At 41.3% G+C, this 22,763-nt stretch overlaps 2 protein-coding genes across 2 annotated transcripts in view; both read left to right on the top strand.

The window, feature by feature from the left end:
- The first annotated feature begins 3,602 nt into the window (after nt 1-3,602).
- Nucleotides 3,603-22,763, top strand: part of LOC134226007 (uncharacterized) — a 95,779-nt gene continuing 76,618 nt past the window's right edge. Inside the window, exon 1 of the mRNA XM_062706514.1 lies at nt 3,603-4,410. The gene's annotated coding sequence lies outside the window, so the exon portion shown is untranslated. The remainder of the gene's footprint in view (nt 4,411-22,763) is intronic.
- On the top strand, nt 16,165-18,144 carry LOC134222796 (uncharacterized). Its single transcript, XM_062701949.1, has 2 exons — nt 16,165-16,177; nt 16,325-18,144. Exons 1-2 carry the CDS (start codon nt 16,165-16,167, stop codon nt 18,142-18,144), a joined length of 1,833 nt encoding a protein of 610 aa, XP_062557933.1.

Here is a 22,763-nt window from a genome sequence, read left to right as displayed (position 1 = left end):
GTTAAGTTCTAATCCAGAGAAGCATTTGAGCACCTCCGAAATTCGTAATGATGTGCGACGAGAAGATATAGATTGCCATTTATTTTTCAATAATCAACCCATTCCTCCTGTTCAGACATTGGAATGCAATCGTTTTTCAAAAAGCCTTTTCCGGTTACTTTTTGTGTAGTTGAATTTAACCATTTTTTTAATACGTAACATAATTCTTAAAAATGTGAGAACGTTTACTACCATTATTTCTATTTCCATTGCATCTTTCCAAAAATGGTTAGATTTAAAGTTTAGATCAAATAAACGATAAATTAATTCAACTTAATCATAACCACTCGGTAATAATGAAGAAAACCATAGAACATATTGATTTTCAAACGAAAGCACTCATATTGTGATGTTTGATACTGCCGTCTTCTTTTCGTTTAATATTTTCAGGATTCAAGAATTCTAGATTTCAATATTTGAACGCGTCCTATTCTCAAATGTTCAAAGATATTGACTCAATCGTGAAAACGACTAGAACCAATATCAATGCAGCAGCAGCCATGACAGTAACAGCAACCGGAACTTCCACTTTCACAACCAAACCAGCCACAGTTGGGACAAAGACTAACTGTTGGGCTTTGCGACCACGTTTTAAATGGAGGCAAAGGAGGATCATGAATGCAAAACTCTGGACGAACTAAATTGGTGAGCACGTTCCAGTTCTCTACTTTTCCTTCTCTAATTGCTTCACCAATATATAGCCCCAGTAACATTTTGGTTTTATGCTGGTTTTATAGAAGTCTTGTAGGGCAAATAATGGTTTTCGAGAGCGTTATAAAATTTAAAATGTTACTTGGGAAATTTATAAAACTGAAGACTAAATAGGGGGAATGACGGCTTTGGCAGGTTTCGTTCTATTATTGGCAGGGGGGTTTTTTATGACTGACTAGGCTCAAATTTGGCCTAAACACTCTTTGTATATCAGAGAATATTGTGGCCAAATTTCATAAAATTCGGTCGACAAAACCCCCTGCCAATAATAGAACAAAACCTGCCAAAGCCGTCTTTCCCCTACGTACAGGGAATTGTTTGCTGCTATTGCCGCGGATATTGTGGGAGCCCCAGGTATCCGGTTCACGCTTTAGTTAGCAACGGTGGCTCTTCTCGACCTTCTATTCTCTGAGTAGTTAATGCGAATAAGGGCGTTCTTGTGATGTTTTGCTGTACCTGTTATGGATAACTAGTACAAATCTCTCTTGCTTCAGAAGTGAATCCTTTTTGCAGTACTAGTCTTCGTAACAAAAAGGGCACCATTACGGAGCATGAGATCTGATCAAATTATTCGTAGTACAAATTGATCAACACTCCCAGTGGGTGAGGGATAGAGGATGAAGCACACACACACAGATTTGGTAAACCATGATGCACTTGGTGGTTGTACAGAACACTAACCCCACGAAATGACCTACTTCTATTGACGGTATCAAAATAATTGAATAAGTCTCAGCTAATTTCATCTGTGTGTGCATTTTGTTTTTATTTGAAATGCCATGCGCCTCCATATGGAGGACCGTATAATTATCCTTGTAAGTATGGACCCTTTCCTTTTTCCGAAAAAAATTTCAAATTAGAAGAAAAGGCCCCAAAACGCCCCTCCGATGCAAACCGCCTTTAGGGTTTCCCTCGTATTTACCATGATTGGGATGGCCGTGATCAGGGAATCAATATTCGAGCAACACCTAACAATATACCCTTTGCCATCAACAGAGTTTGTTACTGATAAACGCACCTCGTAACAAGCCTTTATCAGAACCCGAACACAATATGACAAGAATCATTTGCCTTGCATGCTCCGATATTTCCGAGAACATGATGCTATTTTTGTAGATTCTCGGATATTGCCCTAAAAGCAGAAACCACGATGGCATCAAACCGAAATTTGCTGTAGAGATAATGCAAAATAACTGGATGAAAAGTTAGCAATAAAATTATCTTCTTTTTTGTTGCTGACAAAAATTTCCGATCTTTGTCATTATTATCTCCGACAAAAACAAAGCTTTGTCGTTGGTTCTCTCTTGTCGCTTGTTTCAATAGAGGTAATAAACTATAGAGGAAGATTGTTGCTGACGTCACTGGCAAAACATCTTTTGCTGCACTGAATGTCAACGAGCACTAAATGAAAAAATGTCGTAATAATAGACTAATTTCCCACATTATGATGAACCATCTTAAATTTCGGAGAGGCTAAATGTTAATTGGGACTAACCTACAATGTACTACGCGTCTCCACGCACTTCCCATAACAGAATGCTGATTCGCCGACGCATGGTGTTCACTGTTCATCCCCCGTTTCCGGCAACGAAATATCACCACGTTCTTTTAAATGTAAATATTATCAATATCATTGAGATTTTCTACAATTTTGAGATGGCATCAGCTAGCAACATTGTTCAACTGTTGCACGAGGTAAAAATACCCATCTTAATCGTTCACAGCTAAGACAATAATGTAATCTTTGCTTAGTTAGGGCAATTTCCAAATTTAAAAGTAGCGGTAGATTCCATATTTAAGATACCTCAAACACCCATTGACGTTTTTATATCTACGCTACAGACAATCGCATTCGCCCAGCGAGCGACGCGAATTTCGCTAAGTAGTACTGCTACATCTCACGTCAATCATGCCATAACTATGATATGGTGAAATATTGGTAATACTATGAAAATACTACATTGTCGATATGAAAATGAAAGTTTGTAAATTAATGAATTTTCGTCATCTATATTCGTTAACGCATATTATATTGTTATATATTTTGAATAATAAATTAACTTTAAAGCTGTTTCTTCCTACTCCTAACAGTCAACTTTGAAATTACTCGTCGACATCCAGAGGACACCTTCTCCAATATAGTGCAGACACAAACCATTTTCAGATAGAGTAACTAAATTTCGCCTCCTATGCTAGAGTTCACAAGCAATGGCAACCTAATAATTACGAAACGTTTTTTCGCAACAATTATATCGCTTTCAAATAAAGTTTATACATGAGTTACAAGCAAAATAATTTATATGACACTGTTTTAGAAAATGAGAAATGTGACGGTGTTTCTCGGCGAGACCTCATATTTTATTACGAGGTAAAGTAAGATTTCCTATGAGCAGTGTATTGGTGAATGTAAAGCACAAACTTGTTTGGCATTGATAAGAAATAAATCTCCAAATAGAAATTAACTTAAACATTACTTATAACGATTTTTTGGCTATTATGAACCTCGCCATAGTTTCCAATAATACTTCCTGAATTTCAAAACTGAACTCTTCGTAAACATAACACCCACGATACCTGATATGATGTAACTACCCGCGCTTGTATCTCATATCACTTACGTTACCATGGTTTTCGATTGAGCATCACGCATACTGAGATCGTAATGTTTTCAAACTCAGTTTGGTGTGTCTTGGTTAGACCCGCAAAAACTGTATATTTTCATCATACAATTTTGCTCTCCTTCTCTTCGTACCACATTGCTATACGCGAGACGAATCGCTATCTCCTGCCGCTGCTGCTGCCTGTTCTGTTCCTTGCCATTGCAGTACGCGTAGATGCCCGTCGTGTAGAGTTCAGTACCTAATGTACAACTCAGCGAACAGTCCAGTCCAAGCCTCGCTCTCCTCGAGGCGTACGTTGTGTGTTTTGCTTCTCCTCGCGAGGATGTGTTCCGTCAACACACCCTTTTTCCGTTGGCGTAGATAATATTTAGGGAAATGACACAACTAGTGGAGTGTGATTGATAGCTAAGAAGCACGTTTTCGCATAGTTAAACGCACAAATTAGAATTAATTCGCCTAGAATGGTGCAAATTGCATGTGAGAATTTCGATTGAAGTGAGATGAGGACCCCCTCTGTAATTAGTATATTGTCGTTCTTTTAATGGTTGTGTTTGGTTCGTTCCTTTTTGCTTCAGACTGGTTATAACGACCAGTTCGGTTCACCAAGTGTGAGTGCGGTCACGGTTAAGGTTTATACGGTCTCGTAGTGCAATGTGTGGGTTCGTTCGTAAAGTGCATTCATTCTGTAGTGTTTTGAATCGTCCTGCTTAATGTACATTCATTCTGCCTACAATCGGGAAGGTGCTGTTTTTTGTATAATAACAACACCTTAATGGTGAACGGTCGAACGCGTTAGTGGGAAGCAGATGATAAGTGTGGCGATGAAATATTGTTTGATTAAGAGTGTATGCAATAATGAAAGTTAATGAGAATAAATAATTATTAAATGGTGTTCTAATAAATATGTCGATAAATAGCTAATGTAGCTAATGCAATCTAACGCACAAAATATAAAACTAAGTAGAAATTATTCAACTTTATATTCATCTATACCCCAAGACGATTGATCAATATAAAAACATCATACATACATAGTTAGGTGAGTACATACTAAATTTTATTGTGACTGTCGAGGAACGGTAATTTTTACCTATGGGAATCATATTTCTGTAATAAACCCTAAAACTTATGGTAGTGATACTCTACTGTAAGTCTTCGTGATTTCTAGAAAAATTATAATGCAGTTAAATAAAACTGATCTTAACAATAGAACGTTTGGAAGCAGTGTGCCGAACCTCAACAACCTACCTGTAATACTTTCAGGTTTCTTTCGTTTTTTTATCTAATGTGCACTCATCATACTCATGGAACATCAAATTACAAATGTAATTTTTATTAGCATTATCATTCAAATTATAGCTTCTTCTGAGAGCTGTGAGTGAATATAATACTTTAATAATTTGTTGCATTTGACTTCAAAGACATGCATGTGATTTACAATAATTAAAGTTTTTTTAGTTATTCCCATTTTTATTTTTCATTGAAATTCAGACAACAAACAACCATGCGTTCACTGTTTATTTGTTATTTTATGAGCACACGTCCATCTCTTGAGCATTTTTAAATGCGCTCGAAAGTCACAAAATTTAACCTTTCCGTCCCCAACGTCTGTTTTAAGGGGTTTCAAAAATCCAAACTGCTAAAAACCGCATTTCTTGACCGATTCTTTCGCCACAAGTTGCATTCCATCCGGATGGATCCCAATTTTGATTTATTCCAGTTTCGAGGCTATCCACAGCACGGTTCCAGAATTATTCCAGATTCCGTTGGGGTCAGTTGTCCCCGGAATAAGTGGCCATTTACAATTTTAAGTCAAAACAGGTCGTGCGACACCTCAAACTTCATGATTTCACAAAGCAATGATGCGAATGATATTTTTGGGGTTCCTGGCCCACTCGAACTCAATCTGGCCATATCGGTCACAATCCGGGGACCTACGGAATGGCCATTTTCTAAATTGATTCAAAATAGGTCGTGCGATCCCTCAAACTTCATGATTTTACAAAGCAATGATAGGAATGATATTTTTGGGGTTCCTGGCCTACTCGGATCCAATCCGGCCACATCAGTCCCAATCCGGGGACCAACGGAATGGCCATTTTCTAAATTGATTCAAAATAGGTCGTGCGACACCTCAAACTTCATGATTTTACAAAGCAATGATGAGAATGATATTTTTGGGGTTCCTGGCCCACTCGGATCCAATCCGGCCACAATCCAGAGGACCTACAGAATGGCCATTTTCTAAATTGATTCAAAATAGGTCGTGCGACACCTCAAACTTCATGATTTTACAAAGCAATGATGGGAATGATATTTTTGGAGTTCCTGGCCCATTCGGATTCAATCCGGCCACATCAGTCCCAATCCGGGGACCTACGGAATGGCCATTTTCTAAATTGATTCAAAATAGGTCGTGCGACACCTCAAACTTCATGATTTTACAAAGCAATGATGGGAATGATATTTTTAGGGTTCCTGGCCCACTCGGATCCAATCCGGCCACAATCCAGAGGACCTACGGAATGGCCATTTTCTGAATTGATTCAAAATAGGTCGTGCAACACCTCAAACTTCATAATTTCACAAAGCAATGATGAGAATGATATTTTCAGGGTTCCTGGTCCACTTGGATTCAATCCGGCCACATCGGTCACAATCCAGGGACCTACGGAATAATCATTTTCTAAATTGATTCAAAATAGGTCGTGCGACACCTCAACCTTCATGATTTTACAAAGCAATAATGAGAAAGATATTTTAGGGTTCCTGGCCCACTCGGATTCAATCCGACCACATCGGTCACAATCCAAGGACCCAGGAATTCCACCGAAAATTTATACAGAAATTATATAGTAAATGAAATCAACAATGGAATTTTCGGAGGAATTCCTAGATTAATTCCCATTTCTTTGGGAAAGAATTCCGGTGGAAACCTCAAGATTTCTACTGGGACATCCTCCAGGAGTTTTCCTGAAAATTCCTCCTGGAGTTCCTCCGGGAATTCCACCGGCAGTTCCTCAAAGAGTTCCTGCAGGATTTTCTCCGAGAATTATTCCGGTAGTTCTATCGGCAGATCTTACGGGGGTTCCTCTTCCGGGAATTTCTCCAGAATTTCCTCCGGGAATTCATTCAAGCTTTGTTTATGGAATTCATTTAGGCTTCTTCAGGAATTTATATAGAAAATCCTCCAGAAGCTCCACCGAGAATTTCTCTGGGAGCTCCTGAAGGTAATTTCCGGGAGGTCCTCTGATGATGTTGATGATCCAGCTCAGATTTGTGTATAAGATGAATTATCCAAGATTTTTTTCGAGCATTCTTCTGGTAGTTTCACTGGCAGTTCCTTCGGGGGTTCAATTGAAAATTCTCCCGGGAGTTTTTTCAGAAATTCCTCCGGAAGTTATTTCAAGAATGCCTCCGGAAGTTCTACCAGTAGCCTTCTACTTCCAGGAAATCACGCAGGCTTTTTTCAGGAAATCATTTAGTCCTTCTTCAGAAATTCAGCTGCAAATTCCTCCCAAAGTTCTTCCAATAGTTTCTCTGGGAGTCCCTCTAGGAATTCTGCTAGGAGTTCCTCCTGAAATTCCTCCGGTAGCTCTTACGAGAGCTCTTTCGGCAGTTACTACGAGAATTCCTCCGGAAGATCCACCGGCAGTTTCTATGAGCATTCCTCCAGTAGTTTCTGCGGCAGTTTCCCCGAGTGTTCCTCTAAGAAGGAACTCCTGGAGTAATTTCCGGAGGAGCTCCTGGAGAAATTTCTTTAGGAATTTCCGAAGAAATTATCAGAGGATTTTTCGAATAACTTCCGGTGGAACTTCTGGAGGAATTTCTTAAAGAACTACAGAAAGAATTTCTAGAATATCTCTCGTAAGAGCTCTTGGATGAACTCCCAAATGAACTTCCGTAAGAATTCCAGGAGGAACTCCTGGAAGAGTTCTCAAAAGATCTCCCAGAGAAATTCTCCGAGGATTTTCTGGAGGATTTTGTAGATAAATTATCTTCAAAAAGCCTGAATGAATTCCCGGAGGAGCTACTGCTGGAACACCCGAAGAAATTTTCAGAGAAACAGTCGTTGGAATACCCGGAGTTGAATTTCTAGATGAACTTCCGAAATCCCATTTCCCGTAAAATTCTTGCCATATATCCTCCTGGATTTCCCTGTGAAGGAACTCTTAGAAAAACTCCTGGAGGAGGTCCCACAAGCACTTCCGGAAGAATTCTCACAAGGAAGTCCTGAACTTATTCTTGGAGAAGTTCATGAAGGAATTTCTGGATAAATATCTGAAGGAATTCCCGGAAAAATACCAGGAGAAATTATTGCAGAAATTCCCAGATGAAATGCTGAAGAAATTACCGGATGAATTCCCGAAGATAGTTCTGAAGAAATACTTGGAAGAACTCTTGAAAGATATCTTGGAGAAACTTTCAAATTAATATCGAAATGAAATTCTGGAGTGAATTTCTAGTGAAGTCCGGAAAGCATTCCAGGACAATTCCGTGGCAAAATTTCGGGAGAAATTTCTGGAGAAGTACCTGAAGCAATTCCCGGGAAAATACCTGGAAAAATTTCCGAGGAAATATATGGACGAATTCCTGGATAAATTTCTGAAAAAATTTTTAGATGAATTCTTGAAGGATATTCTGATGTAATAGCGGAAAGAATTTCAGAATGAAATCCTAGAGGATTTCGCTATTAAATTTATGGAGCTATTACCGGAAAAACTCCTGAAAGTTATCCTGGAGGAATTAAAGGAAGAGCTCCTGAAGGAATGCCCGGAGAAGTTCCTAGAAGAATTTCTGAAGGAATTTCTTATAGATTTACAAGTGAAATTGTGGAGCGAAATCGGAGGATTTCCGTCATAAATTTTTGAAAAAACTTCTAGCGGAACTTTTAAAGGAAATTCCGTTTGTATTCCTGAAGGAACTCTCGAATGTATTCCTGAAGGAAATGCCGGAGGTTTTTTCTAGAAGAATAGCTAAAGAAATGTCCAGAAGGAAAAATTGGAGAAGAAAAAGAGGAATTTCCTCATGAATTTCCTAAAAAACAAATTTAGTGAGGGGTTTCTAGATAAGGAGAAATTACAATTACATGAGAAAGATTTTTGAACGATTTTCAGAGGAATTTGTGGATTACTTTCCGGAGGAATTTAGAAGTTCCCAGGGGAGCTTCTAGAACGATTTCAAGGAGAATTCTTGAGCCCGAAACTTTTCGAGTTGTTTTGCCCCAACCTGCCCACTCTGGCTACGCCCTTGTATCATTCCCATCATTGCTTTGTGAAATTATGAAGTTTGAGGTGTCACATGACCTATTTTGAATTAATTTAGAAAATGGCCATTCCGTTGGTCCCCGGATTGTGACCGATATGGCCGGATTGCATCCGAGTGGGTCAGGAACCCTAAAAATATCATTCCCAGCATTGCTTGGAAAATCATGAAGTTTGAGGTGTCGCACGACCTATTTTGAATCAATGTTGAAAATGGCCATTTCGTTGTTTTCCGGATTGTGACCGATGTGGCCGGATTGAATCCGAGTGGACCAGGAACCCCAAAAATATCATTCCCATCATTGCTTTGTAAAATCATGAAGTTTGAGGTGTCGCACGACCTATTTTGAATCAATTTAGAAAATGACCATTCCGTTGGTCCCCGGATTGGGACCGATGTGGCCGGTTTGAATTCGAGTGGGCCAGGAACCCTAAAAATATCATTCTCATTATTGCTTTGTAAAATCATGAAGTTTGAGGTGTCGCACGACCTATTTTTAATCAATTTAGATAATGGCCATTCCGTAGGTCCTTCGGATTGTGACCGGAATAGATCCGAGTGGGCCAGGAACCCTAAAAATATTATTCTCATCATTGCTTTGTGAAATCATGAAGTTTGAGGTGTCGCACGACCTATTTTGAATCAATGTTGAAAATGGCCATTCCGTTGGTCCCCGAATCGTGACCGTTGTGGCCGGATTGTATCCGAGTGGGTCAGGAACCCTAAAAATATCATTCCCATCATTGCTTTGTAAAATCATGAAGTTTGAGGTGTCGCACGACCTATTTTGAATCAATTTAGAAAATGGCCATTCCGTTGGTCCCCGGATTGGGACCGATGTGGCCGGATTGAATCCGAGTGGGCCAGGAACCCTTAAAATATTATTCTCATTATTGCTTTGTAAAATCATGAAGTTTGAGGTGTCGCACGACCTATTTTGAATCAATGTTGAAAATGGCCATTCCGTTGGTCCCCGGATTGTGACCGTTGTGGCCGGATTGTATCCGAGTGGGTCAGGAACCCTTAAAATATTATTCTCATTATTGCTTTGTAAAATCATGAAGTTTGAGGTGTCGCACGACCTATTTTGAATCAATTTTGAAAATGGCCATTCCGTTGGTCCCCGGATTGGGACCGATGTGGCCGGATTGAATCCGAGTGGGCCAGGAACCCTTAAAATATTATTCTCATTATTGCTTTGTAAAATCATGAAGTTTGAGGTGTCGCACGACCTATTTTGAATCAATTTTGAAAATGGCCATTCCGTTGGTCCCCGGATTGTGACCGTTGTGGCCGGATTGTATCCGAGTGGGTCAGGAACCCTAAAAATATCATTCCCATCATTGCTTTGTAAAATCATGAAGTTTGAGGTGTCGCACGACCTATTTCGAATCAATTTAGAAAATGGCTATTCCGTAGGTCCCCGGATTGTAACCGATGTGGCCAGATTGAGTCCGAGTGGGCCAGGAACCCCAAAAATATCATTCGCATCATTGCTTTTTGAAATCATGAAGTTTGAGGTGTCGCACGACCTGTTTTGACTTAAAATTGTAAATGGCCACTTATTCCGGGGACAACTGACCCCAACGGAATCTGGAATAATTCTGGAACCGTGCTGTGGATAGCCTCGAAACTAGTATAAATCAAAAATTGGGATCCATCCGGATGGAATGCAACTTGTTGCGAAAGAATCGGTCAAGAAATGCAATTTTAACAGCAGTTTAGATTTTTGAAAGCCCTTAAAAACAGACGTTGGGGACGGAAAGGTTAAAGATGCTTTAAATTGGAGATCTTTCCGATATGCAGCTAATTTTATAAACTTTAAGTTTAGATGTTGAAATGATTCGGTATTTCAGTTTATTCCTCTATTCCTTTTTGCCTTTCTCGTACAACAAAGTTGTACCGAAAGGCTATCATTTCACTTTAAAATCAAACTTTTTATAGAAGTCTCGGAGATCCATGATGTTATATACCAATCGACTCAGCTTGTCGAACTGAACAAATGTCTGTCTGTCCGTGTGTATGTGTGTGTGTGCACACGAAAACCGAAAAACATTAGCCACTTTTTCATATAGTAATTCTTAACCAATTTTCTCGCAACAAGTTTGATAACCATCGTCCATTGCGTTTAAAAATTATTAAGAAAATGGAATCGAACTATATAAGCCCCATATAAGGTTGGTGTCTTGGCTAAATGCGAGAAAGGCAGTATCACCACTCGGTGAATTAAGTTGGGTTTTTTAAACAGCGAAGAACGGTTTTCATTAATCTTACTGAAAAGCTTTGGTAGTCTCAGAATTCATTTCCGAATACTATTGTATTCAGTAACTCGATAAAAATTTAGAGATTAGAAGAATTTTGGTTAAGCACCGGGTATTAAGTAGGGAAATAATATTGATTTGAAGTCTTATTTATGCATTTCGCATGTGAAGGAATTTACATTGAAAAATCCCACAAGTCTACGGGAATACTTGGAATTTATAATAAACTAGCTGACCCGGCGAACTTTGTCTCGCCCAAAACTGATCAATTTGCTGATATATTTTTTTACGTACACAATTTATCTAAACAACAAACCGGTTATCTAGATACATAAAAATGAATTTCTGTCTGCCTGAACCTTATAGACTCCGAAACTACTGAACGGATCGGCGTGAAAATTTGTATGCAGAGGTTTTTGGGGCCGGGGAAGGTTCTTAAGATGGTTCGAAAACCCTCCCCCATTTGGAAAGGAGGCTCAGAAAATGGGACAACAATTTCTTCATAACTCGAGAACTAATCAGCGAATAAATCAATATTAAGCGAAACGAAGTTCGTCGGGTTTGCTAGTTCAAAATAATTTTCCCTTTTTTTTGACATTTTTTTATCATGACATTTTTCGAATTAATTTAGTAGCCAAACCAAAATTAACAAAAATCGATCGTTCCGTTATCTGATGATAATGTCAACTTAGATGACATGATTTGAAATTATCATACAAAATGCACGACAAACCATTTCATCGGAGAGATTGTATTTTGATTGTCAATTTTTTTCATTATTATTATTATTTATCAGACTAAGGCCGGAGTGGCCTGTGCTGCACATAAAAGACTTCTCCATTCAGCTCGGTTCATGGCTGCACTTCGCCAACCACGCAGTCTGCGGAGGGTCCGCAAGTCGTCCTCCACCTGATCGATCCACCTTGCCCGCTGTGCACCTCGCCTTCTTGTTCCCGTCGGATCGTTGTCGAGAACCATTTTCACCGGATTACTGTCCGACATTCTGGCTACGTGCCCGGCCCACCGCAGTCTTCCGATTTTCGCGGTGTGAACGATGGATGGTTCTCCCAACAGCTGATGCAACTCGTGGTTCATTCGCCTCCTCCACGTACCGTCCGCCATCTGCAACCCACCATAGATGGTACGCAACACTTTCCTTTCGAAAACTCCCAGTGCGCGTTGGTCCTCCACGAGCATCGTCCAGGTCTCGTGTCCGTAGAGAACTACCGGTCTTATAAGCGTTTTGTAGATAGTCAGTTTGGTACGGCGGCGAACTCTATTCGATCGAAGCGTCTTGCGGAGTCCAAAGTACGTACGATTTCCAGCCACTATGCGTCTCCGAATTTCTCTGCTGGTATCGTTATCGGCGGTCACCAGTGAGCCCAAGTACACGAATTCTTCAACCACCTCGATTTCGTCACCACCCAAGTAACAATCTCAATGCTTCGAAGATTTATGCTAGTTTTATAGAGGTTTTATTACGGCATGTAGAAATGCTTAAAGTTTTATTTTGGTTTTATTCAGTTGTCATTTAATTAGATCCGCAAGAGTACTTGAGAACTACGTTTTGAATTCCAACATAAAACCACAACTCTTTAGGTTTTATAATGCTCCTGTGTTCCTCCTCAGAGCTAAAAAATGGAACTTACATAAAGCCAGCAGTTAAGTTATAAGTTGGTTTTGATCAAGACTTATAAAAGCTGCCAAGCTTCGTAGAGTCCTGTATAAAACCCACATAAAACCTTTACTCCTGAAGAAGACCTGCATAGGAATACGAAGCTTGAAACTACTACTATGGATAGAAACTAAATTTTTAGCACAAATTGTTTGACCCACGGAAGTTTTTTCATTTTGCTTTCAGTCGAAAATGAAAAAAAAAACATTAGCAGTTTTTTCTATGTCGTGAATTATGTAGGGGAACTGTTCCGATCTCCATCTCACACACTGAAAATACATTCATCTTATCGAGAAGTAAATAAATACGGCACCAATTTCTTCGCTTCTTTTTGTCAACATGCGAACTCCTGCTGAAAAAAATCACAAATCAAATACCTTTCCATTGCTCTGCTTTCAATGGGATGAACATCGGAGCCATGAGTTGAAATCCAGGAGCAGTTCCCTTATATATTCAAGTCGTTGCAAAAACTGTTCAAACAGCATTTGCTCATGAGGGGTATGAAAATATGTATTTAATCCATACATGCTTTGCCAATTTAACACGAGTAAAACACTTTTATGGTACAAAATATACCATTTAACAATTGCCACTATATGCTTTTTTAATTGAAATACTTATTTTAAAAGTACTTGCATTCGATGCCGAGGGCAGAAAAAGTTTGTTTATCATTTTTTATATCTGTCTACATTGTCATGTTGTCATTATATATAAAACTACCAAGCTTTAGGTTTGACCAAGATAAAACTTGCTAGTCGTAACATGGTCTTGAAAAGGCCAAGATAAAGCCTCTAGGTGTTTGAAATGCCCAGATAGGGCCAGTTCAGGAGTGATGGTTATATAGAGGCATTTTTTATGCAATCAAAGTTTTATTCGAAAAAATGTCGCCGATATGAAAAAATAAATAATTTCATAATCGAAATATCATACAAATTTCTGTTTCACCTTTTAAACGGTAAAATTGGACATTCTAATAAGTTTTAGGAACAATGCTTTGATTATTTGATCAACCAAAGTGGTTATTCATTGAAATTATTTTTAAAGCAATTAACTAAGGCAATTGATTAAACTTGAAAAATTATAAATAATAACAAATTAACGAAGCGCATTGTTAAAATACTGATTATTTATCATGGTTTCACCATGAAAAATCCCTGGCATGCCTTCAAACATGCATAGAACACTCAAAGCCAGATATGAACTTTTATTGAACTGGCTGATAATAATTCTTTTATTTTTGTTGTTGACATGTAATCCATGTATTGCAGGAAGAAAAGAATATTTTTTTCGAGTACAAACAATAAACAAATAATCAACTTGAGAGTTGACAACTGTTTCATTATCGGCTTATTTGTTGTTGTATCATAGTCATGAAGTGGTTGTATCATGGTTATATAGTGGTTCTCAAAACCACCAAGTCTAGAGGAGGTTTTATGTTGCATGTTTTATGTGAGACTTGAAGTATATTATAAAACCGTTGGTTCTGAACTGGAACGCATATTAGGTTTTAATGATTGCAATAAAACTGGGCCAACTGGCTGTAACATGGTTTTATAGAAATCTACAGGAGGTTGTGGAAACTGCGAGGACTGCATGGAAGGTTTTGAGATTAGGTTTTGAAGAACGCTATAAAACTCTGATACAACCTTAATTGTTACTTGGGCGATACAAACTCGTGGTGGGTGGCTCACATTGACCTCTCTTGAGCCTCTTCCTATCATGTACTTCGTCTTCGACGTGTTGATGACTAGTCCAATCCGTTTAGCTTCGCTTTTCAGTCTGATGTAGGCTTCCTCCATCCTCTCAAAGTTACGTGCCATGATATCAATGTCGTCGGCGAAACCAAATAACTGGACGGACTTCGTGAAAATCGTACCACTCGTGTCAATCCCTGCCCTTCGTATTACTCCCTCCAAAGCGATGTTGAATAGCAGACACGAAAGACCATCACCTTGCCGTAACCCTCTACGGGTTTCTCGAGAATGCCCCTGAAACTCGAACTACGCACATCACCCGATCCATCGTCGCCTTGATCAACCGTATCAGTTTATCCGGAAATCCGTTTTCGTGCATTAGCTGCCATAGCTGGTCCCGATCGATTGTATCATATGCGGCTTTGAAGTCGATAAATAGATGATGTGTGGGCACGTTGTATTCGCTGCATTTCTGCAATACCTGACGTATGGCGAACACCTGGTCTGTGGTAGAGCGTTCACCCATAAATCCCGCCTGGTACTGCCCCACGAACTCTCTTGCAATTGGTGTTAGTCGACGGCATAAAATTTGGGAGAGTACCTTGTAGGCGGCGTTCAGCAATGTGATTGCGCGGTAGTTGCTACAATCCAGCTTATCGCCCTTTTTGTAGATGGGACACACGACACCTTCCATCCACTCCTGCGGCAGAACCTCATCCTCCCAAACCTTGGTAATCACCCAATGCAGCGCTCTAGCCAGTGCTTCACCACCGTGTTTAAACAGCTCTCCTGGTAGTTGGTCAACTCCAGGGGCTTTGTTGTTTTTCAGCCGGCCGATCTCCTCCTGGATTTCCTGGAGATTCGGAGCCGGAAGTCGCATGTCCTGCGCGCGTGCTCCTAGGTGCATTACCATACCGCCACCGTTGTCTGCCATATCGCCATTCAGGTGCTCTTCGTAGTGCTGCCGCCACCTTTGGATCACCTCACGCTCGTTTGTAAGAAGGTTCCCGTTTATGTCCTTACACATATCGGGCTGTGGCACGTGGCCCTTACGTGAACGGTTCAACTTCTCATAGAACTTTCGTGCGTTATTAGCGCGTTACAGTTCCTCCGTCTCTTCACGGTCTCGATCTTCCTGCTGGCGCTTTTTCCTCCGGAAAGTCGAGTTTTGTCTGTTCCGCGCCCGTTTGTATCGTGCCTCGTTCGCCCTCGTGCGGTGTTGCAGCAATCTCGCCCATGCTGCATTCTTCTCCTCAACTAACTGCTCACATTCGCCGTCATACCAGTCGTTTCTCTGATCCGGAGCCACCGTGCCTAGTGCAGCGGTTGCGGTGCTTCCAATGGCGGATCGGATCGCAATTTTTTTCAGTTTCATCGTAAATAAAAGAAGGAAAGGGATATAAACTAGCAAAAATTGGGTTGTATATTCTTGAGCAATGCGCGGTCGTACAAATGCCAACTTCGTTTTATATATATAGATTATCAAAATTGAAAAAAAATATGCAAAATTGTACGAAAACTCATTTCAACGAAAAGATTGGACATTGATCTTCAAAGTATTCCATTTCATCTTAACATTCTTCATCGTAAATAAAAGAAGAAAAGGGATATAAATTAGCAAAAATTTGGTTGTCTATTAGCTTTAGCTTAGCTTTAGCTTAGCTTTAGCTTGGCTTTCGCTTGGCTTTCGCTTAGCTTTAGCTTAGCTTTAGCTTGGCTTTCGCTTTGCTTTAGCATAGCTTTAGCTTAGCTTTAGCTTAGCTAGCAAGCTGTTTAGTTAGCTGTTAGCTTAGCTAGTTTTAGTAGCTAGCTTAGTTCCCACCTGTTCAGCTTTTAGTTTAGCTGTTCTAGTTTAGCTTAGCCCCTGTTCCAAGTTTTCCCTTAGTTAGCTCCCACCGATGAAGCTGAAGTGTTAGTTAGTTCCTGTTCCCCAGCCCACCTGTTCCAGTTTCCCACCTGTTCCCAAGTGACCCTTTTAGCGAAGTGTTCCTGTCTGTTCAGCCCACCCCAGCTGTTCCTGTTCCACCCCACCCCAAACTCTGTTCCGCCCCACTCCAGTTCCAATCTCCCTGTTCCAGCCCCACCCTGCCCCACCCCTGTTCCTGTTCCACCACCCCACCCCTGTTCCCCACCCCACCCTGTTCTGTTCCCACCTGTTCCCACCCACCTCCTGTTCCAGTTCCCACCCCACTCCCAGCCTGTTCCCTGTTCCCCACCCCAGCTCACTCTGTTCCCAGCCCTGTTCCAGCCCACCCCACTCCCACCCCTGTTCCTGTTCCACTCCCACCCACCTGTTCCCAGCTTCCCACTCCCCACCCCACCTCTGTTCCAGTTCCCCCACCCTGTTCCCCACTCCCCAGCCCCTGTTCCTGCCTGTCCTGTTCTGTCTGTTCACCCAGCCTCCACCCTGTTCCCCACTCCAGCCTGTTCCACTCACCCCTGTTCCCACCCCAGCCCTGTACTCCCAGCCCCACCTGTTCCACTCCAGCTCCCACCCACTCCAGCTCCAGCCCCTGTTCCTCAGCCCCACCCCTGTTCCCACCTCCAGCCCCAGTTCCTGTTCCCACTCCCTGTTCAGCCTGTTCCCACCAGCCCCAGCCCAGCCCCACCACCCCAGCCTCAGTTCCACCTCTGTTCACCCCACCCCCAGTTCCTGTTCCCAAATTCCTGTTCCCACCATCTCTGTTCCCACCCTGTTCCCACTCCCTGTTCACCCCAAATTCCCACCCTGTTCCACCACCCCACCCTGTTCCCCACCCCACCCCAGCCCTGCCCACCTGTTCCCCACTCCACCAGCCCCTGTTCCAGCCCCTGTTCCCCACCTGTTCCACCCCACCACCTCAGTCTGTCCATCTGTTCCACCCCACCTGTTCCTGTCTGTTCCTGTTCCTGTTCCTGTTCCACCCACCAGCCCTGTTCCAGTTCCCACCTCCACCCTCCCCACTGTTCCACCCTGTTCCTGTCTGTTCCCAGCCCCACTGTTCCTGTTCCTGTTCCCACTGTCCCACTGTTCCACCCAGTCTCAGCTTCCCACCTGTTCCTGTTCCTGTTCTGTTCCTGTTCCAGCCCCACTCACCTGTTCCTGTTCCCACCTGTTCTCCCAGTTCCACTCGTTCCCACCTGTTCCTGTCTCCCACTCCACCTGTTCCACCTGTTCCCACTCCCACCCCTGTTCCACCAGTTCTGTCACCTCACCTGTTCCCAGCTCACTCCAGCCCCACTCCACCTGCTGTTCACTCACCACCTGTACTCCCAGCTCCCCAGCCCCACCCTGTTCCAGCTCCACTCCAGCCCAGTTCTCCCTGTTCCACCCCACCAGCCCCAGCTCCCCACCCCAGCTCCTGTCTGTTCCCTGTTCCCCCCAGCCCCACCCCCCACCCCTGTTCCCAGCCCACACCCACCTGTTCCCACCCCACCCCACCCCACCAGTTCCTGTCCCACTCCTGTTCCTCTGTTCTGTTCCCACCCTGTTCACCCCAGTTCCCACCACCACCCACCCTGTTCCCAGCCCTGTCCCCACCCTGTTCCCACCTGTTCCTGTTCCTGTTCTGTTCCCTGTTCAGCCCCAGTCTCCACCTGTTCACCCTGTTCCCAGCCCCACCCCAGTTCCACCACCTGTTCCCCAGTTCCCAGTTCACCCCACCTGTCCCTGTTCCCAGCCCAGCCCCACCTCCCAGTCTCACCCCACCTGCCTGTTCCCCACCCAGCCTCCAGCTCCCCCAGCCCCACCCCAGCTCCTGTTCAGCCAGCCCACCCAGCCTCAGCCCTCAGCCCCCACCCACACCAGCCTCCACCAGCCCCAGCCCACCCCACCACCCCAGCTCCATAATCTTAGTTCTGTAGCTTTTAGCTTAGTTCCCAGCTTAGCTGCTTACTAGTTTAGCTTAGTTTTCAGCCCCTGCTTAGCTAGCTCAGCTAGCTTTAGCTTACTAGCTCCAGCTCCAGCTTTAGCTTAGTTTTAGCTTAGCAGCTAGCTAGCCTAGCTTTTATCAGCTTAGCCAGCTTGTTCCAGCTTAGCTTTAGCTTAGCTTTAGCTTAGCTTTAGCTTAGCTTTAGCTTAGCTTTAGCTTAGCTTTAGCTTAGCTTTAGCTTAGCTTTAGCTTAGCTTTAGCTTAGCTCCTCCTCCTTTTCCAGAGCTACATTCTTGACAGCTAAATTCCCTTTTTACGAGATGTTTTTTACGGTTGTTCAAATATGGTTTCTCAATAACCACATAAAACTACTTAACCATATCTTACTCTTATAGTTCGGGATTGATTGAGACGTAAATATAGGGGTATAGGGGAAAGAGGGGCAATGCTAAGGGCATGCTAAACAAAAACTGCTTTAATTTCTTAGCTGTAACGATTTTCATGGGTATTTTTACCTCATGCAACAGTCAAACAATTTATTACACTTGTATAAACGAGTTTGATCCATTGAATTCATCAATTGTATCTTGACAGATACGTATTTCGACCTCAACAGTAAGGCCGTCTTCAGCGTCTCGTACTTGACTTGACGTACGTAAAAGTCTAGTCAAGTACGAGACACTGAAGACGGCCTTACTGTTGAGGTCGAAATACGTATCTGTCAAGATATAATTGAGTGGTGGAATTCAATGGGATTGTACAAACTCGTCTTATGACAAGTGAAGACATTCCACTAAACAGCTCAAAATAATTTTCTTAACAATTTAGCTAGCTGATGCCATTTAAAAACAAAAGATCCTAATCATATAATGATAATATTCACATTAAAAAAACGGTGATTTTTCGTTGCCTGAAAACTCATGAGGCAAAACGCCTTCAAGCTGACAGCTCTTTAGAAACAACGCACCACGCGTCGGCGAATCAGCATTCTAGTACGGATAGTCCGTGGAGACGCGTAGTACATTGTAGGTTAGTCCCATTTAGCATTTTGCCTCTCCGAAATTTAAGATGTTTCATCAAAATGTGGAAAATTTCGGTTTTTCCAACCTTCCTATATTTTATTATGACACTTTGTTTGCCTAACCTACATAATTTTAGGTCTAGTTTCGTTACGGCCATACCAAATAGGGTAAATATGATGAAATACCCAAAAGGCGTTTTGCCCCGGAGGGGGGAGCGTTTTGGGGCCTCTTCCCCTACATGAACAAATATTAGAAGACGAATTACTGGCAAAGCAAGCATTTCCTCAGAAAACCACGATATGTAGGGGAGAAGAGCAGTGCATAATGCACCCCGGGGCAAAATGGCCTCACTCATATAATCTACTGTAGGATGTTTACGAACGAAGATTACCATTGCAAATCATAAATAGTTATCCAAAATCCCTTTATATTTACTAAAATTTGCGATTCTTCCACCTCTCCCGTAAGATGGTAGTTAAATCCATTAAGAAAAAACAAAGAACCATGCGTTCACCATTATTTTACATGCGATTGGGTTATTATACACCACCATTCGGGCGTTTTGCCACAGAACTATTTTTAAAACATTTTTTAAATGCGTTAGAAAGCCATGAAATCCTTATTGTTTTGAATAGGAGATCATTGCGGAATATAGCTGGTTTTGTAAATTTTGCATCTACACGTTGAAATGGTTCGGTATTTTTGTTTAGGGTAAGGCGGTATAATATGCCCCCCCTAACGCAACTCCTTGATAACTTTTTACTTTTCAACGCAAATTAAACAAACGTGAAAAAATTGATTTCAAAAAGTAACTGGGCAATACGCCCCACCTTAACCAAAGACGTTTCATAGCCCTTCATTAGTATTTTATCAATCCCATCAATCCCAAATCCTTATGTGCTTGACATTGAAAAACCAACAAAAGTCCATTTAAGCAGGTTTGAATTACATTTCAAAAGTTTCCATATAATTTGGAAGCAATTGCTGCAAGCTCGCCGCGCATTTGTCCAGTTGGTATACACTGGGGCGTTTTGACCAGTGAAACATATTTTTGAAAAACGTTACATTTTTGAAGATAGAAGCATTTTTATATCATTTTAACCACTGGGAAAAGTTATTTTGTTGCCCAACTTAGTGTTCCAGTGCAAGTTTTACGGACAGTATGCTAGCTGTCGCGACCCGACCGAGATTTCTAGTCTCGACCGTTCGTCGCAACAATACTCAGCAAACTGATTGTTATTTCGCTCTCAAACTTGCTAGATGGAATCAAAATATCTTATAATCTTAGTTTGCTCGCTACACGTTTAAACAAAATATACTACAAATGAGTATAATTTAATTGGATAATAACTAAATGCAAATAAGACAATGAAGTAAAGTGAATATTGTTTCCGACACTCTATAGACCTGATCTTATCTACTACACTAGCGTCGCTCCAGAATGTTGGGCAAACAAACATTGAAAGTTACATCAAAACTGTAACTTTTTGTATTTCGCAAATATTTTCATTATGTAATACAAAAATACTTCCACATTCACATAGCATGATTGCTTTACAAATATTTATAGGTACCAATTGATTTTGACCCTTAGTTAGTTATAGTTTTCTAGAAATCAAAGGCGTTTTGGCCAGGTGGGGCGCATTATACCGTCTTACCCTATATTGGTGAAAACATCGAAAAAGCTTAAGTGCATTTTGGACCTTTCTTCCCTACAACAGAATGAAGTTTCCCATACCAGGCAAGGGAATAAATTTTGGAAAAAAAAACGCATTTGACATCAGATTTGCAAATTACACATTCCAGAGCTTTGTTGAATAGCACACATCTGCCCGCTTCAACCTATTTTTCGTCATGAAATAATCGGACGTCTCGCCAGATTTACTGACCCTCGATACGGAGCCATCCAGCGGCGTACGAATCAGCTATGCTGGAACGCCATGTTCTAGCATTATCTGAAAAAGAAAGGTGGATTTTATTGAGCCATACGTTGCCTTAAAGTTTACATACAGATGATAAGTCCGTAAGCTTTATCCAGAAAATTTATCAGGGATTGTGCAAGAACTAAACTTCAATATTCTTGTTTCAAACTTTTTTTTACCTTAAGAAGTATAAAAGCGTACAAATTTTAGGTTTTAGATATATCCGGAAAATAGGCCGCACATTATTGTTCAGCTTATTTTGAATACAGTCAAACCTCGGTGGGTCGATGTTCTATAACTCTATATCGACTCATGGAAGCAAAATTATGCCATAATAAAAGATATTTTCTGGGTTACTGTGATGGTCCGTTCAACTAACTGTACAATGATTTTATATGGAGACCTCCAACATATCGTAAAACAATATTCAATCATTGATCCTCTATTCGTGAAGAAATTAAAAAAACATACAGAATTTGATAAAGTTTCTAGCGCAACATGGAAAAAGTTTTGATTTTTTTTTTCGAGCAACTTGTTATGGATTTTTATAGGAATGTTCGTTGGAGTTCCTGAAGGTAGTAGGTTTTAGAAAAGAGAAACATTTCATGGATTTTGGAAAGAACTTTTCTGAACGAAGAAATTCTTATGGAACCACATGAAGAAATTCCGTTAAGAATTGCCAATCCAGAGATAACAAGTTCGATTATCGGTCCAGTCTAGGATATTTTCTGGTTGGAAGATTTCTTCACACCTTGAACATAGTGTATCCCTTGCACTTGCCATACAATATACATACTCATTTTTTACCAAAAATAGTGTCAATGCATATTAATTAATGCAAAAACATGAAAAATGTTAGAAAAAGTAGACCCTTAAAGTGGTTTTTTGATCTTTCTAATGGGATTTTCCCAATACATTTGATGATGCACGAGAAAGACATCATCTCCCAAAGGTGGATTAATCTGTTTTTTTCTCATAAATTTTTAATTTGTAATCTGAGGGTCTCGAAGGTCAATTTTGCGAGCAAATCGCGAGATCGATGCATAAAAACTCCGTCTAATTTCCTTATATCTTCCATTCTTCGTAACTACTACTGTATTCCACCAATTTGAAATCATGCAATCATAAAATTCTACTGAATTTGATTCAGAACTTCCCTTCCTGCACAACAGTAGCAATAACACATTTACCAGTAATATTGATGGCAGTTACATAAAAGCCGTGACATTCAATGGGTGCAAAACATCTCTCCATTTTCCATATAGTAGCCAAGCCATGTATTTCCTCGTGGAGGACAACCCGGAGAGATCAACGTCGTCCGTCGCACGAACAGCTAGTACATTGTCAAGGTCTGTGCTGTGTAGCCCTCAGCACCACCCAACGGCGACGCATGGATCTTTCCGCACAGTGCAGTCAGTATGGCAGTATGGAGTCGTGTCTTTTTGCACGAATCACGAACCCATCCAACTGAGGACCGGCTGTGTTGGAATCGTTGTCGATGGGAAAACGCAACAGTCGCCATCCAGGCTTGAGGAGGAAGCAACCTTCATGCAACGACGACGGTGAACCACTCGTGTCGTTAGGGTGGGATTGACTGTGTAACTATCGTTGATTTTTACCACGATTTTTTTTAGTAGGGGACCGATATTTGAAACGTCAGACAACCACGACGAATTTTCAAGAGTCAAAAAAGTTATCGAAA

The sequence above is a fragment of the Armigeres subalbatus genome, chromosome 3, assembly GCF_024139115.2.
Source record: "Armigeres subalbatus isolate Guangzhou_Male chromosome 3, GZ_Asu_2, whole genome shotgun sequence".
Taxonomy (NCBI): domain Eukaryota; kingdom Metazoa; phylum Arthropoda; class Insecta; order Diptera; family Culicidae; genus Armigeres; species Armigeres subalbatus.
This window is presented reverse-complemented; position numbering and strand designations above follow the sequence as displayed.